Genomic DNA, 17,397 nt, shown 5'->3' with positions numbered 1-17,397 from the left:
TGTACCGGACGGATGCGTGCAGTGTCGGACATAATATTATATAGAGTTGCCGGCACACAACGAACGTGACTGATTAATATTGTCGATGTGACTACTACGGACTGCGACCGGTGTGATATTGTGCACTTGGATGGCGGCGGTGGGCGATGACTGATACTCAGACAAATGCAAGTGCACTTGCAATAGAGTGCAACAGTTAGGACGCATGAGGGCTGGCTGACGATATGCCGCGGTGAAAGTTTGGCGAACCACTGCACTGGTGCATCGTCGGTCGAGATCGGACTAGGAAACGCTGTAGCTGGTTGCAAGTACGTCCGTTTCGACGCCACTCACCCAAATCTATACCACCACCGTCGCTGCCATCCGTGGGTACTATAGTAGGCCAACATCCGATATCCGTGAGGGAGGAGTGCGCTGTATGACCTTCGCGACCGAAGCCGAACTATAGGCGGTCGGACGGTCTCGATAATTATAACAGTCGTGCTTCAGCTGCAACCAAGTCCACCGACACAACACGTTTGCCTGAAAAACACGACCGCTACCGCGGACTTACACCATTGTGCACTCTCGATATCCTTTTTCTGTCCACCTATCCGATCGTCCGTTAAATTTGAGTAATTTTCGGTTACTCATCTAGTCATCTAACCCAAATCTCGGGGCATCGTCGTACAACCGCAACATATGGTCCTCCACTGGAGATCACTCCGGAGGACCGACAAGAACAAACGACGGTGTCAACGTACTAGATGATCATCGTTATAATTCGCGTGGACTGCAGCGTTACAGTGTTTAACTCTTGCGACGCTGCGGTGGTCTCAGTTTCGATTCCCTCGATTTGACACAATATCTATCAGGTTTTTATTTTTATTTATTTTAAACACTATAAACAACCAATAGGCGTAATATAACTATGAAATAAAATATTATCTTTTTTGTTTATCAAATCATTAATTTGAATTATAAAATGGTAAATACCTATTCACATGTCGGTATAATAAATATTTTTTCCCAAACGATTTTTTATTTTTTGTTGTAATTAAATTACGAATGAAGTTACAGACAACCGTGGCTAGGTACTTAGAATTTTCGTCAAATGTAAATTATCGTTTTCAGAACATGATGACATTTTCAAAAAAATTACTTTTTTGAGTTATTTATAGACATGACAAATTTTTAATTTTATTATTTTTTTCTTTACTGTGTCAAAATTATTGAAAAATTAATACAATATCCTACATAGCTGTTTTTAATATATGTAAAAAATATCGATGAAAAATATCGCAAAATATTGCTAACTATTTTGTAGTTAAAAATTCATAAAAATGTTCGTTTTATATCTAAGTTTTTAAAATTGAATTCAATATTCCTCAAAAGTAACATAAATTAATACTGAGACCATAAAAATCTAAAATATATAAATAGACAATAGTTTTTTATAATATAATATATATTTTTTTAATATATTGTTATAATTTAAAAACATTCGTAGGAACTTAAAACATTTATGTATATTTTATTATAAATTTTACAATTATTCAAAAATGTTATTTTTGATTTATATATTATCTATTTATACCACTATGTATCTAATTTTACTGTTAAATAATGTTTACTTACTGAAAAATATTATTAAAAAGAGTTGTATTAGTTTATATAATATGGTATAAATATAAATAAATATTATTAAATAAAATAGTTATTTTAATAATATAATACATTCAATATTTTCAATAAAATTACATCGACCTACTGTTATACTAAAAATAAAATAAATTACTATAATATCTATGTATGTATCATGAATTATACTTAGTGTTGTAGGTTGACACACTTTGACAGACAGTCTTAGCTCAGAATCGTTTTTCGTTTACAATGATATATCATTGAATTTAAATTTAACATACCCATAACAGTGATACATTTGACACGTTCTAATAAATAGAGCGTAATGGTGCCCACTTGCCTACCTTTTTAAAATTATTATTAAAAATAACGTATAATTAAATATATTTTTGTGTTCCGTTTAATCAACATTAAATCTCTATGTCTTATTGCACTCGTGGAGTTCGTTCAAAGCGATTGTTGAAGACTTCGTCCTAGGTGGTGAATTATTCAAATGATTTAACGTTCGTTATTGAATTTATTACAGCATTGATGAAGTCGAATAGGAGTTAGTGTTATTACCTAAGACCTAAGTTATATCATTGACGCTTTGACAGCGAAATATACATACAGTTGGTTGGTTGCGGTGAGGCAAGGAGCCACCTCCAGCCTGGTAATTAAATACAGCATACACTACACATACAGCAGAATATGAGATAAAAGCGAGGGATGAATTTATTTTTATATCATCTTCCGTTACCGCGACCGATGAAGATTAAAAAGTTTCTATGGGCGTCAATATACAGACGAAAGAAATTTGATCGTTGTTTTTATATTATACTGCCTGAGGATTTGCGCCCACCACGAACACCAAAATCCACGGCATAAGACTCTCATAAAACCTCACGTCTTTGAAAAACCGAAAGTTTTCACGGAACTAAAATAACACATATAATATATATATATATATATATACAGCAATGCGCGGGTGCGTTTAATATATAATAATGTGTTACACGCGTGTGATATACTTCCGGTGCGTGTTATTGCTGTGGATTTGCGGACGTACGCTCGTAACAATATATCCAACGTTATGCCATCGTTTTCACGTTTTGGCCAGACATAGTATTTACAAAATATTAATATAGAGCGATATAGTGGTCACGACTCATGATTCATATAGTGTGCAAGTGAGGGGAGAAGTACAAGACATATCATGTAGTAGTTACATTTATTATAGTTTTATAATTTATAATATTATGTTAGATAAAATTATCTAAGTTAAAATTAAGAATATCGTCTTTGTATTTGTAAATCTTATAAATCTTTATGCGATTTATAAATATTATATCTAGATATCGAACATGCAAAATATTAATATATTACAATTTAACTATGTTCATATATTACATATTATTATCTTGCTTTAAAATTTAAATATGGTATAAACCCGCGTACCAACACAGCATACAGATAATGTTTCAACAGTAAGTTCGATAATAGGTACAACAAGTCCATACAAATAAGTAGACATTTCTTTTACTTTAATCATTCATAAATTTTCTCTAAAATTATTAATTATAAATTAACTCATATTTTTAAAAATAAACCTATTTCGCAACAACATTATTGTTATACAAGTAATAAATCAATATCATCCAATCGTATTAATTTTAAACATTGTATTTTAAATTTACAATCATTTTCATATAGCACTTAAACTGATACTATTTTTACTAACTTTGAAAAGGCGTTCAATAGTATTGATAATACTTTATTAATTTTAAAATTAAAAAAATATTGGCTTCCCTAATCCCTTTTAATATTGGTTCACATCCTTTATTTATCTACGTATGTGATTCAATAAATCATTATGTATCCGAAGAGATTGAAGTCACTTCAGGCGTTCCACACAAGGTGATCACCTGTCTGTGATTTTCAGTGTTATTTCTGAAAGCACATATCGATTAATTGTTAATACAGTAGTCACCTTGCTTCTCTTTTTTCGTTTATTATCAAGTATTTGCAACAAATCATGATGCAAGAAAACAATGGCATTAAGAACCATTGCGAAATCAAACCAGATTCGATGGTTATTCCCGTCGTGAAAAAATGGAAAAACGCACCGACCGCCACCGCGAAGATTTCGGAATTTTCGTGTTTAAAGGCGGCGAAACCGTTCTTCAGATCGATGCCAAACATCAAAATATAATGACGTCCGGCGGCGATGGCGATGTACTGCGGCAGAATGCTGTAGACGCTCCACTCGACGAGTATCGTCCATCGCCGATTCTGCTGCCCAATTACGCGGGGCCGCAGATGCGGCGAATGATCGCCATCGTGAACGCCGCCGTGATAGCGCCTGCGGCAAAAGCCGAATTGCCGGTTCCCTCGTCGTCGACACCGCAACATTCAGGCGACGATCCGACGGTGAGCGCCGTCAAAGTCATTGGTCCACCGGTGAGGCGATGCGTTTCCTTGCGAAATATTAAGATAGGCGAGACGTCTGCCCAAACCGAAATAGAAATTTCGGCCGACGATTATTCGTACGAAGTGGCACAAAATATCGTTAAGAAACGCAGATCTTTGTGGAAACGTACGAAAAGGTTTTTTCGTCGTTTGGTTTGCTGCTGCGCCTAGTATAATGTAGAATGTTATATATATTTTGTACCCATATCAATAATATATATTAGTTTATACATTTTATATTCAGTGTACTTAAAATTGTGTTTGATCACGAATAAACGTTTTTTTGTTAAGTTTTAATCGTTTATTTTTTCTATATATTTTTTTTTTTATTATTTTATTGTAAAATTAGTTTTTGACGTTTTTGTACAGCTTGTGAAAATTGTGAATAGTAGTATTGTAGAGATATACTTTTGCTTTTTTTTTATTTTGTACCTAACTGGTTAAAAACAACCTGCAGGATGCTTATGACGAAGCGGTAACGCTCTCGGGCTCTCGGCGTAGCACACATTTATAGAATGACTCTAGTCATAAGACATATTATACATATAAAGGCACGAGTGATAGTAATAATATTTAAATTATAATCAAAAACCAAGTCTATGGGTTTATTCAAAAATGTAATAATTAGAAATTTATTAATATTTAAGGAAAAGCTGTTTTGTAAGCACCAGTGGTTAAAGGGTATTAAATCACTTTGGAGATCCTCAGTATCGGACTGAAAAATGTTCGCATCATCAACAAAAAGTAAGATATTAGAATTATTAAAAGAAAAAATGATATTATTATTAAATAAATAAAACAGAAAAGTAGACAGGTGATCACCTTGTGTGGAACGCCTGAAGTGACTTCAATCTCTTCGGATACATAATAATTTATTGAATCTCATACGTAGATAAATAAAGGATGTGAACCAATATTATAAGGGATTAGGGAAGCCAATATTTTTTTAATTTTAAAATTAATAAAGTATTATCAATACTATATTGAACGCTTTTTCAAAGTTAGTAAAAATAGTACCAGTTTAAATGTCATACTACCAGGTGTAAGTGATTTTAAATGTAAAATACAATGTTTAAAATTAATAAAATTGGTTTATGTTGATTTATTACTTGTATAACAATAAAGTTGTTGCGAAATAAATATATTTTTAATAATAAGAGTTAATTTATAATTAATAATTTTAGAGAAAATTTTAGAAATGATTGAAGTAAAATAAATGTAAACTTATTTATATGGACTTATATAATGCATTTACCTACTATCAAACTTACTGTTAAAATATTATCTGTGTTAGTACGTTGTATTTTTACCGTATTTAAATTTTAAAGCAAGATAGTATGTAATATGAACATAGTTAAATTGTAATTTATTAATATTTTGCATGGCCGATATCTAGATATAATATTTATAAATTACATAAAGATTTAAATATCTTACAAAATAAGACATACATATACACAGACGATATTCTTAACTTAAACTTAGATATTATGTCAATAAATTCAATGTAATTTAACTCGATATTGATTCTACACAGACCATAAATTCGTTATGTTACAGGAGATAGAAAAATAATAGAACGCTAACCTAAATCTTCTTTAGTTTATTCTGTTTATTATCTAATAATATAATATTTTAGTAGGTATTTTTGTTTATTTTGATGTTAACAATAGGAATATTATGAGTAACCTACCGGGTGGTTTCTCCACTTAATTCTCCAAATTATAGAAAAATTTCCTAATATAGTTTATAATTTATTATTAATATAATAACTAGGACCCAGATTTCAATGCAAAGTGCATATTTTTTTGGTTGATCTTACACAATGCCTTTTAAGTACATAATTCTTTTCATGTAACGAGGGTTTTAAAGCTACAAATTGTATTTTGCATTTTTAGCATTATTGGGTCATTTTATTGGTTTTTAATGCATATTTGATCAATATACGATAAATAGAAGATCTTTGCAGGAGTTTGAACATATTACATTATAATATTAAACAATATATTATTATTTAATGCAATGCTCAAAATTTAGTAAGTACAATAGTCTCTTATAGAATTTTAATTTTACATACATTTTAATCTATATTTTGATATGTTTAGAATGAATAATATTTCCCTAAAACGGCCAAAACGTAAATCAAGTCATCATTTCAAATTTTTAGTTTTTTTTTTTTAATAAAATAATAAATAATGATTATAGCTTATTTAGAAATTACAAATTGAATAAAAAAATATATAGTATTTTAAGATCATTTTTTCATTTTTAATGCATTTTTGTCTATTTTTTAGAGCATATTTGTATGGTTTTAAGTGCATTTAAATCCAGGCCCTAATAATAACATAATATTTATAATCTATAATCTATCTATATAAATAAAATAATAAAAAAAAAATCCTTACCGTTTATTTTGTTGATGTTTAAAAATTAAAAATAGCGTAGCCACAGAAATTGGCGATCAGTTTGTTTCAACGTACAAAATATACAAACATTCTCAAAACAGTTTCTTACATTTATTTTGTTCTCGCATTTAATTTAAAATATTAAAATGGCAAACAAACGCAAGGCAGACTATGATGATTATGACGATGACTTTGTTGAGCTTGTGCACAACAAAAAAAAATTAAAATCCTTAGGTAAATGTATTAGTTTCGTTTAATTCCTATCTAATGGTTCTTCTGCAAGAAAACACGAGAATCAAACGCATAATAATAAAGAAACACGAAATAACTTAACCTAATATTAATTACTATTTTTTCTACTCTACAGACTATTCCGATGATAATATTGTGTGTACACCAGAAGTCACTGTTTCAAACTTCGCATGGAAGACGCAAAAAGTATGTACCTACCTAAATATTATATAGGTACACTCTCTGATTTATAATTTAATTTTATATTTTTTAACTGTTTTTCAACACTCAAATATAGTTATTAAATAAGTAGAAAATAAGATATTATTAAAGTTAATCAGGACTTAGTGTACAATTAAAATATTTTGAGTAAAAAATTAAAAATACCTAGATATACGTGTACAATTGATTTTATTTGAAAAAAATCCACAGTCATCAAAAATATATATTTTTAATAATATATTTTAAAATATCTAATTATTTTTTTCTTTTAAGTGAACAGTAATTGATAATTTATGAGTCAATAACGATCACGTTTTCACGAGTATTAATTATTTTTCTTTATGATCAATTATTGTATATTTTTTTTCCAATCATATTAACTAACTTTTTTATTAATTCTTGAAAACAAATGTAAATTCATCATCCAATTTACTCGTGTGTGCCACGTTGTGTATCTATGTTTAATGCCGGTACAGTTTTTGTATTGTGATTGATTGGGGTGCTTTTGTGGTCCTAAAAAAGACCGTTTTACCATTTTATATGGTAACGGTTGTACCGTCACAAAATCGTCCTAAAACCATTCTTGGATTAAAGGGGGGAACAGGGTTATGGGGACTGAAGCCCCTCTCTTAGGCCTTAGTTACCTACTTACAATATTTCAAATCTTAAACTTAATGCTTATGTTTTTATGTGCTTGAAGTAATTTTTTTTTATTTAGCCCCCCTTATTTAATTTCTATATCCACGACTGCGGTTAAGACATAATATGCTATACGATGACACATTTATAAATATTAAAATAGATATACTACATTGTCATTTTTACATTAGAAATGCATAAAAAATATAGGTTTGTATTCACATTACGTTATTGCAAAAAACAATAAGATTTTCACAATAATTAAAGTTTAAAATTAGAAAAAAAATTAATTTTACTTATATACAGTATCATTTATTTTAAATTGTTTTTATTCGCATTCCAGAATATTCTGTCTAATTTATAAATTACTCCGGCTGGTATAATATGATAGCCCTATTAATCGTAATTTACAGATGACACGCTAGACTTTTAGAGTATTCATAATCACTAACCAGCGTTAAACAAATTAAACATAATATTATCTTATCTTATTTTATTAGTTTAGTTTCAAACACAAATCATCAATTTTATCATTGTATTGAGCTAGTTTGTAAATATTTTAAATGTGTTTTTCCTGTATAGTTTGTAGAAGCAATGGCCAAAATCGATGCTTGGAATTCTGATCCGTCCCTTTCTTTTAGCTATAATTGGGACGATGAGTTCATTGTTCCCACAGAAGAAGGTGACATTACCTAACAAAATCTAACGTAACCTAATATTAATTACTATTTGTTCTATGATATAGAGTATTCGGATGACGATTCCGAACACAGTATCGGGTATGATGCAATTCAAAACGACGACTTCGCACAGAAGACACAAAAAGTATGTACCTACCCAAATATTATACATTCTCTGATTTTTTCATTTAAAATAATATAAGATTCTGAACGGAGTGATGAATGTATTGATCTTACAATGGTGTGTGTTTTTTTTATGTTTGTCATCACGTTTTGGAGTAGTTATAATTCTTTGATTTTTTTTACTTCAGCCCGTCTTTAAAAATCAAATTGAATATAGTTGGTACTTTGAAGGGGAGGAGGGTCAAAAGTGAAAAATGTTCAGTAGTTTTTAAATGTGCCAGGACAAACCTTAAAAACTAACTGGAAAACGGAAATTTTTAAGCATAACCAGTTTTTGACAAAATTGATTTTTTTCATTTTGCTTTCACTCAAAAACGAATAATTTTAAATACTTGAAATATTCACAAAATGTTTACATTAGCGTTATCTATTGACGATTAAATTTTCATTTATCAATATTAGTCAATATGTTACTTTTTTAAAACTATTTTTAGAAATTTAAATTTTTAAATTTTAAAAATAAACTCCAAAAAATGTTTAAAATGTAAACAAAGTTTCTTATAAGTTGTACTTTTGTAGAAAAACAAAAAATCAAAAATCGTTTCACAATTTTTTTTTTATAAGCATTTAAATTTTAAAGTTTAAATGTTTACGAAATATGTCAAAATCGCGAAAATTTGTAATGAATTTTAAAGTTAAAAAATTCATAGCATTTTTGTGATTTATATCGAAGGTTTAACACCCAATACAAGGTTCTCCATAACATTTTCTTCAAATAACTGTAAAAAGAACTTCAAGCGTCAATATAGAAAAAAAATTATGAGCTTATGAAATTTAATTTTTTTACGAAATCGCCTAAAATAACGATATATTACAATTTAAATATTAGTAATATTATAATATAATATCCTACTAATTATTCTAAACTGACAAATAATTCCCATTCAGAATCGTTCTTCGTATACAATGATACCAGTTATTGCATTCAAATTTAACACATCTATTTAGTGACCTACTCTCCATCTCTATTATACAGCAGAACCTTACCCACTTGCACACTTCCTTTTTTTTAATTGTTTTTTAACATTTTAATATCAAGAATTGTAATGATATAATTATATTTTCCAACAGATTGAAGAGTCCGAGATGGTTATAAAAATACCGTTAAGCAAGTTAAAAATAACAGCCATTGAAAAATTAGACAATCGGATGAAAAAATTACAATTGGCGGAATGAACCGTTATCGCGGGATTATCCGCCCAGACAATAAAATAAAGTGTAAATATAGGTATATAAGTATAAAAATATAACGTGTTATGTTCTATGATTACTGAAATGTTGTTATAATATTTAGTTTGCTTTTTTGTCCGCTTTTTAAACATTACACTAAAATTAAATGTTTAACATTCTCAAAATGTTATATCTCTAATATATTCTAATATTAGTACTTGAAAATCTTCAGAACATTTTCATGAATTTATAACAAATTTATAAAAAAATTATTTACAATTTAAATATAAGATTACTTTTATTGTTATATTATATATATATATATATATAGTATTTATATAATTTATTAATAATTATGGGCCTTCACAATTCCAATGAAAACAACCAAACCTTTTAGCTTTTCCAACAATCACTCGTCTGACCATTGCAATTAATTTATAATATCTTCGTTTATTTTTATACTACAGTAGTGTCTCGTTAATCCAAACAGACTTGACCATTATAATATTGTCGTATCGCTATATTAATACACATATATTATAATATGTACCATGTACGTATGTATGTATATGATAATGTAATAATATTTGTCAATTACGTTCGTACATCGCACGTGTACTGTCGTTAAGATTTTAGATATGAACGTCGATTGACGAATTTTTGCCCACTACAAAAATATTTACTTCAAAAGCTACAATAGCGCTGAATACCTACGGACCTATATACATTGCGGTCATATAATGCGGTCCTCGGAACTTTTTGCTGCGGCCCACCAAATATATTTCATGGTGTTTAAAATTTCAATTTTATATCTTAAATTTATATAAATTTAATTTAATTACGACTTTAATATAACAATGTGCACATCTCATGACTTAAGCTATGAGCAAGAACGTAATCTAATAGTATAATATAATGTATATATCGTAATATATTTATATATATATAACATAAATTATATGTTTAATATTTTATTTTTTATGCGATCCTCAATGAAAAATTGAAAAAAATTATGGCTCGTGTAGGTAAAAACTAAAAAGGTTGCCGACCCCTGATCTAATGGGTTGAAAACTGCAAAGAACTAAATATGTTGCTTAAACGTTTGCGGGTTCAGTATATTGCATAATATGTAACAATATATATATATATATATTAGCTGGCTGTATATAAATATAGGTACATAATTATAATTTTGATACAAATTAATATAAGAATATAACATGGATAAAAATTTAAAATGCAAGAAAATTGATTTTTTTTATGTCATATAGGTAATCCGAATGAACTTCTTTCCCCAATTTTTCCCCAAACGAAACCCCACTGTATTTTCGAACAATAAATTATAAGAAATAAATAGACGCAGCTGACATATTATTATAATATAATATTATACTATAAACAGTGGCGCAACTAGGATTTTTTTCAAGGGGTTATCCGCCAATGGCGGATATACAATATACAAACGATATAATAATATATGACACCCTTGACTGAAAGACACATCTTTATTATTGACTTTCTTATTAAACTACGATCGTCGATGATAATAAAGTTGCTACTTGCTAACCATAGTCTTTAGTGATATACGTATGTCGCATACTATAGCGGCTCATTAAAATTAAGTTTAAGATTTAAATCTGTAATGAATGAAAAATAATAATATTTAAAAAAAAATGTATCCAAAATATTTTGGAAATGTTATGATGGAAAATATTATTTGAATTTATACATATAATGGTGTTGAAATATGTTGAACCAAATGTTAAAAGAAGTTTTTTTTAAATATTACATTAATATACCTGTTACATTTTAATTGTAATATTAAAAATATAATATAATATAATTTTAACATTAAATTAATGTTTTGAAAAATAATATTTTTTTTATAAAGTTTTTAAAATATTAAAATAATATTACATTTTAAATATTTCACTTATAAACTAGATAGAATATTATAAAAACATTATATGTTCCGGCGTGGCTGTCTGGGCGGCACCCTGGAATAGCTAACATATGACGTGCTATAATGTGCGGACGCGTATTTACGAAACTGAATCCGGCCAAATGGATATGTACATCACCCAATGCGCATGTGCGTGACACAACTGTCAATTAGATACGTTATCACTTATCAGTTATAAAATTTACAAAATAATTTAAATTTGAAGTTTTCTTGTTCTGTAGTTCTGTTCATTGTGAGTTGTATTAAGATATCTAAAACTATTTATTTCCCGCTAGGCTAGTTCACCCTGTGACATATCTTTGTCTAAAAAATTGCTATTTCGCTTGATATCTACATTTTTTTGTATATGTACATAATAAATAATTAATTTTCTTAATAATAATAAATATTGCTTATTTGTGTTAAGCTTATTACTTTATAAGTACTAAAGAGTAAATACTTATATTATATTACTCGGACTGGATTATGTCAGGATTTAGAAAAAAAAGCTTGGGAATTTTAAGAATATTATTTTCAGATTGAGCCAAAAATTGTAAGCTCTTGCTAATTGCATGCTCACATAATAATATTATGTAATACGTACAGTGTGTAGGTCAGGGGTCTAATTTTATTCGATTGTACCTACTTATACATTTTCCTGTTGATTATTTAAGGAAAATAAAGAGAAATATGTAATATAAAATAAATATATTGAAACCTAATGAGATATAAAATGTAGTTACGGGGGGTGTGGGGGAATTTTGAATATTCATTTTTATCCCCCCCTTGAACCATTATCAATTACACCATTGAAGTACATATAGAGGAAAAATATTTAATAATATTAATACAGTGAAACCTCTAAATACCGGACACCCTCCTGAAATTTTGTCCACTATTTGGTGGTGTCTAGTATTTAGAAATATAAGAAATATAATATTAGAAAAATAAAAAAATGTATTTATTTAGTTATTTATACATTATATAAAATATATACATAGGAACATAATAAATTTAATTTATTTTTATTATTTTTATGTATTTTTAAAAATTCGAAGGTAAAAAGATAAAAAAAAATAATAATATAAAAATTAAAACTAACATATATTAAAAAAATCAGTTAATTTAGATTGTTTCGTATATTTTAACGCTAAGTCATTTTGTATGTTAATGCACTTTCTAATTTCACAAATTTACGACAGAATAATTAAAATCAAAATTTAAAATGCCATAAAAACATCCGTTATTTAGATTGCCCGGTATTTAGAGGTTTTCTTATATAAAAGTAGTGAAAATGTCTTCGTTCCTAAATAAATGTCCACTATTTAGAGGTTTTCGTTAAGGGAGGTTTCACTGTATATTATTATTATAATACAATTATGAAATAATTTAAACTAACCAAGTATTTTTTCAATATTTTCAAAGCTGTGTGTGAAAAATGTATCATATCCAACGTATGCCTTTACATTAGTAATCATGCAATAAAATAAATTGTAGATGCCCTAAAAAATAAAAATATTATTGGGAAGCGGTAATTGTGTGTATATATATATATATATCATTAATCGTAATTTACAGATGACATGCTAGACTTTTAGAGTATTCATAATCACTAACCAGCGTTAAACAAATCTTCTTTAGCAAATTCAAACGAAAGTAAAAGATGTATATCTTAATACATTTTATTAGTTCAATTTCAAACACGAATTTTCAATTTTATCATTATATTGGGCTGGTTGGCAAATATTTTAAATGTGCTTTGCCTATATAGTTGGTTGAAACAATGGCCAAAATCTAGGCATGGAATTGTGATCCGTCCGTTCTATTTAGGTATTATTGGGACGAAGAGTTCATCATGGACGTATCCGAGTTGGGTCCGAGATAACATTTATGATAAAGATAAACAACTAATTGGGTCCGTCTATAAAAACGGTAACGTACTAATTGGGTTTGACTATAAAAACAATAACACACCAATTGGGTCAGTTATAAAAACTGTAACTTACGAGTATTTAAGTATTGATATACGATATTGTTAAAAGCAATAAAATTAACCCATATATCAAAATATATTGCCAATTTTCACTTAATAGCAGTATTCCAGATGTTAAAGTTATACTATGTTAGTATCACTTGACATTCCAATCTAGTTGTACACTTGTACCTTTACTTTCTGTCTAAAATGGAACAATAAATATTTTAGTGTATTATACGATAAGTCCAACGCAATTGTTAATTGTTTTAGGGTTTGGATATTGTATTAAATTATATTTTTGAGGGAAGTGTGAATAGTGTGATAGATTGATAATTTTGAAATTAAATAAATACTCTACAATCAATCTAATTGCAATGAAATAGACACTATTTTGTTGTTTTGTTCTAGATACTTTTTTTCCTGATTTTTACATCATTTTCGCATATTTTTATAGTTATATTTTATTATTGTGCTATCACATCATTGCCAAAAATATATTAAATAATTGTTATATGTATAATACTTGAATGTATGGATGACAAAATTGTAGTAGTTTTATCAAAGTGATTGTAATTACAATTTTACTTACAACTTATGGAAAAGGGCCAATTTATTATCTGTTGTAATACATTGTCATAATTTATATGGAAGGCAAGACAGTACGGTACCACTAATTTTTAAATATAATAAAACATTTAAATAGGTAAATTAAATTAGATTGTTAAAATATGTTTAGCTACTTATTAATGTATATGAACAAAATAGAAAAGCCAATTTTTAAGAGAACTTAAAAATGCGTTTTAAACCTGTTTATTGGGGTTAAATTGTTTAATCTTCAACCAAAACTGAATAGTGATTTTAAGTTTTAAAATATCAAACATTTAACTTGCAGCAAAGCATGTTACAATGAAATAAAATATGTTAATAATAATTGTATTATTTAATCAAGTTTTATTTCTTATAATTATTTAATAAGTTGGAATGAAAATTAACAAAAAACAAAACAAAATAAACATGTGACAACTTTGTTTGTATTAATATAGTATAGTTTAAAAAGGAACCTATGATAATATGATAATAATTTAACATAAATACTTTTTTAAATAAATATTGTAATATTATATAATATATGGTATAATACAGTAAAATAAATATCTTCTTTCTAGGCTAAATACGTTTTTGTTAAAATTTTCACTTTACACACTAAATTTTTTTGGAGCTTAAAGGCTTTGATAAATTCAATACTTTTTGTATTTTATAAAAGATAGGAGAGGATATAATTTGTGTTGAACAACTGCAGCGGAATGCACTGTAATTAATTATAACAGTAGCTGTCAAACATTTAATGTATGCCGTGGTAAATATATTTTTATTTATTTATATTGTTTCTATAGCAATTTTCCAATTGATATTTACTTTATAAACAAATGATTATTCGTATCTAAATTTTTTATATTTAAGAATCAATATTTTAAAGATTATATTCAAGATATTTTAAAGACAAATTTACAAATTCTAAGTCAAAAAAAAAATGAAAGTCACACGAAAGAGTAGAGTAGAAAATAATATTGAAATAGGATGGTAATCACAAGTTCTTGAACATACATTTACATTATTTTATATTACATTGTTTATTTTATTTATGTATATATAAAAAAATTAATTCTATTTTTACTAATTATTTTTATAGGCATGGAGAAATGAACAATTTTTTATGGCATGTTGCTCCAAAAGGCTTATTAAAAGTCAAAACTAATTCTGCTTTGGAACGCTATTATTTTAAAATGCAAAAGACCAAATTACGAATGATAGCTGAAAAATTAGATATAATTGCGGTAAATTATAAATATCGTAAAGTTATGAACGTTTATATTATATAAACACACATAACATCAACATATAAATAAATTTATTTATTTACACGTGTTAAGTATACATTTTTGTAGAGACGAGAAGAAATCAAACTGATGAGATGGCTTGTTAAAGGCAAAATAGAAACATGGGACATAAGTGATTCTCTCGAAAACACCCCCGTTATACGCAATAGACTAGAGGTAGAGAGATTATTGGAATTAAACAAGAAGCCGGTAAGAAAATATTTGTCTTATTGTGTTACCTGTTATTTCCAAATTCTCACAAAATAAAAATTTCCAAATAGTATAAAAAACCTTATCAGCATCCATGTACAAAAAGACTTGAAAGACAGAATTTTAAGAATCTTACGCCGGAAGTTGAACGATGGGGTATAATATTCAGGGAAGTGAAATTCGGAGAAAGTTTTAATGTCGATCATTACCACCATGGTAGACTTTTAAAACGAAAAATAAAAGAACATAAGATAGAAACTGGACTATACATGCGACGATCAAACTTCCAACTCAAATTAAAAGATGAAAACGCAGACGCAATGAAAAAGATTCCAGTAAGCTCCTTGTTGAATTAATAATAACTTTAATATATAATTTGTATAAAAATATGATCGAACGTGAACATAATACGTTTCATTAAGATAAACCTGAATTTTAACTTTTAAATTCTTATGTATATTGATAGACCCTAGATGATATTTTAAAACGTCTAGATTCTTTTTTTTTCTAGTACTTATGGATACTTTTAGACTTGGATGTAAAATATGTTATTATAACTTATTTAAGTAATATCTATAATATTTATAATAATATCTACGTACATTAATTTTATGAATTATATGTTCAATGGTTCATATATTATGGTTTTGCTAATGATATCAGAAATAATTTGGCAGTATCTCCAAATAAAAATCTATACTTACTTACTACTTTTTGTCCTCCAGTTCATATAAACCAATATTCGATGAATCAAACCCATTAAAATTTTTTTTTTTAAATGTTTAGTCCAGTAGTTTTCTTGTAAACATTATAATGACATACGGTCTTTTTAAAATTAAGTGTTAAAAACGATTTTTTTTTATATTGTCATATGATGACAGAATTATGTGTTTATTTACCTATATATGATATGTATTAATCCACATCATTTTATTAACAGCTACATGACTTCAAAACCCTCTTCGAAACAAGCAATAAACTTATGAAAGAACCCGTTTGCTGGCATTACTAGCCCTCAAGACCGAAACGAATGCACATCCGGATATAATAAATTCTACATAATATTTTATTTTCTTGGTCAAGAATACAAGGTGATTCTTTTATTATAAAACACTCATTATTTCAAAAAGTATTCATGTTTTTGAAAACATTTATTTACATAGTTTCAAGTTGTTAAAGAAACAACGTTTTTATTATAAAATTATATTTTTAAATATTTTTTATCCTTATATTTTTTTTAAGTTTTTTACTTTTTTGAATGACAGCATAGAGTTTTAATTTCATATTCCAAATCAGAATAATTTTCTAAATATTTGGATACAAAAAAACCAAATAAAGGGTGAGTAGTGTATGATTTTACGTATTTAAAATTTAGACAAGCGGAGTAGTGGACAAACATTTTGTGGGGTAACCCCGTACCACTCAACTCCGCGCATCTAAACTTGAAATACGTATAACTCATAAACTACTCGTTCTAAATTCGATTTTTATGTATTAAAATATTCAGAAAATTATTCTGATTTGGAATATAAAATTAAAAATTTGTGTTGTTATTCAAAAAAGTAAAAAACTTAAAAAAATATAAAAAATAAGTATATATAGTATATAGTAATAACGTTGTTTTTTTTTAACAACTTGAAACTATGTAGAAAAATATGAATACTTTTTGAAATAATGAATGTTTCATAATAAAAGAATCACTCTGTATAACATCTGCAGATCACAATGTAACTTTAAAATCAATATTAAATAAACCTTACCTATACATATCTGATGATTTTTTTATTTATTC

General features: G+C 27.5%; 1 protein-coding gene across 4 annotated transcripts; it reads left to right on the top strand.

The window, feature by feature from the left end:
* Positions 1-8,172: 8,172 nt before the first annotated feature.
* On the top strand, positions 8,173-16,954 carry LOC132920918 (uncharacterized). 4 transcript variants are annotated; one of them, XM_060983651.1, is made up of 7 exons: positions 8,173-8,250; positions 8,314-8,393; positions 9,503-9,659; positions 15,209-15,353; positions 15,465-15,605; positions 15,677-15,940; positions 16,546-16,954. In XM_060983651.1, exons 3-7 carry the CDS (start codon positions 9,604-9,606, stop codon positions 16,615-16,617), a joined length of 678 nt encoding a protein of 225 aa, XP_060839634.1. In that variant the 5' UTR covers positions 8,173-8,250; positions 8,314-8,393; positions 9,503-9,603; the 3' UTR covers positions 16,618-16,954. The 4 variants fall into 4 exon arrangements, with proteins under 4 accessions (XP_060839634.1, XP_060839635.1, XP_060839637.1 ...); XM_060983652.1 differs by lacking the exons at positions 8,173-8,250; positions 8,314-8,393; positions 9,503-9,659 and adding an exon at positions 14,058-14,182 and having other exon boundaries at positions 16,546-16,953; XM_060983654.1 differs by lacking the exons at positions 8,173-8,250; positions 8,314-8,393; positions 9,503-9,659 and adding an exon at positions 14,063-14,177 and having other exon boundaries at positions 16,546-16,953.
* Positions 16,955-17,397: the final 443 nt, after the last annotated feature.

Source organism: Rhopalosiphum padi, chromosome 2 (assembly GCF_020882245.1).
Source record: "Rhopalosiphum padi isolate XX-2018 chromosome 2, ASM2088224v1, whole genome shotgun sequence".
Lineage (NCBI taxonomy): Eukaryota > Metazoa > Arthropoda > Insecta > Hemiptera > Aphididae > Rhopalosiphum > Rhopalosiphum padi.
Note: the sequence above shows the minus strand (reverse complement) of the source record. Positions and strands in the feature narration are given on the sequence as shown.

Coding starts and splice junctions, on each gene's coding strand:
- LOC132920918 (XM_060983651.1), top strand. CDS start 9,604: ATGAACCGTTATCGCGGGATTATCCGCCCAGACAATAAAATAAAGTGT. Junction 15,354..15,464: donor AAAAATTAGATATAATTGCG/GTAAATTATAAA, acceptor ACATTTTTGTAG/AGACGAGAAGAAATCAAACT. Junction 15,606..15,676: donor TGGAATTAAACAAGAAGCCG/GTAAGAAAATAT, acceptor ATTTCCAAATAG/TATAAAAAACCTTATCAGCA.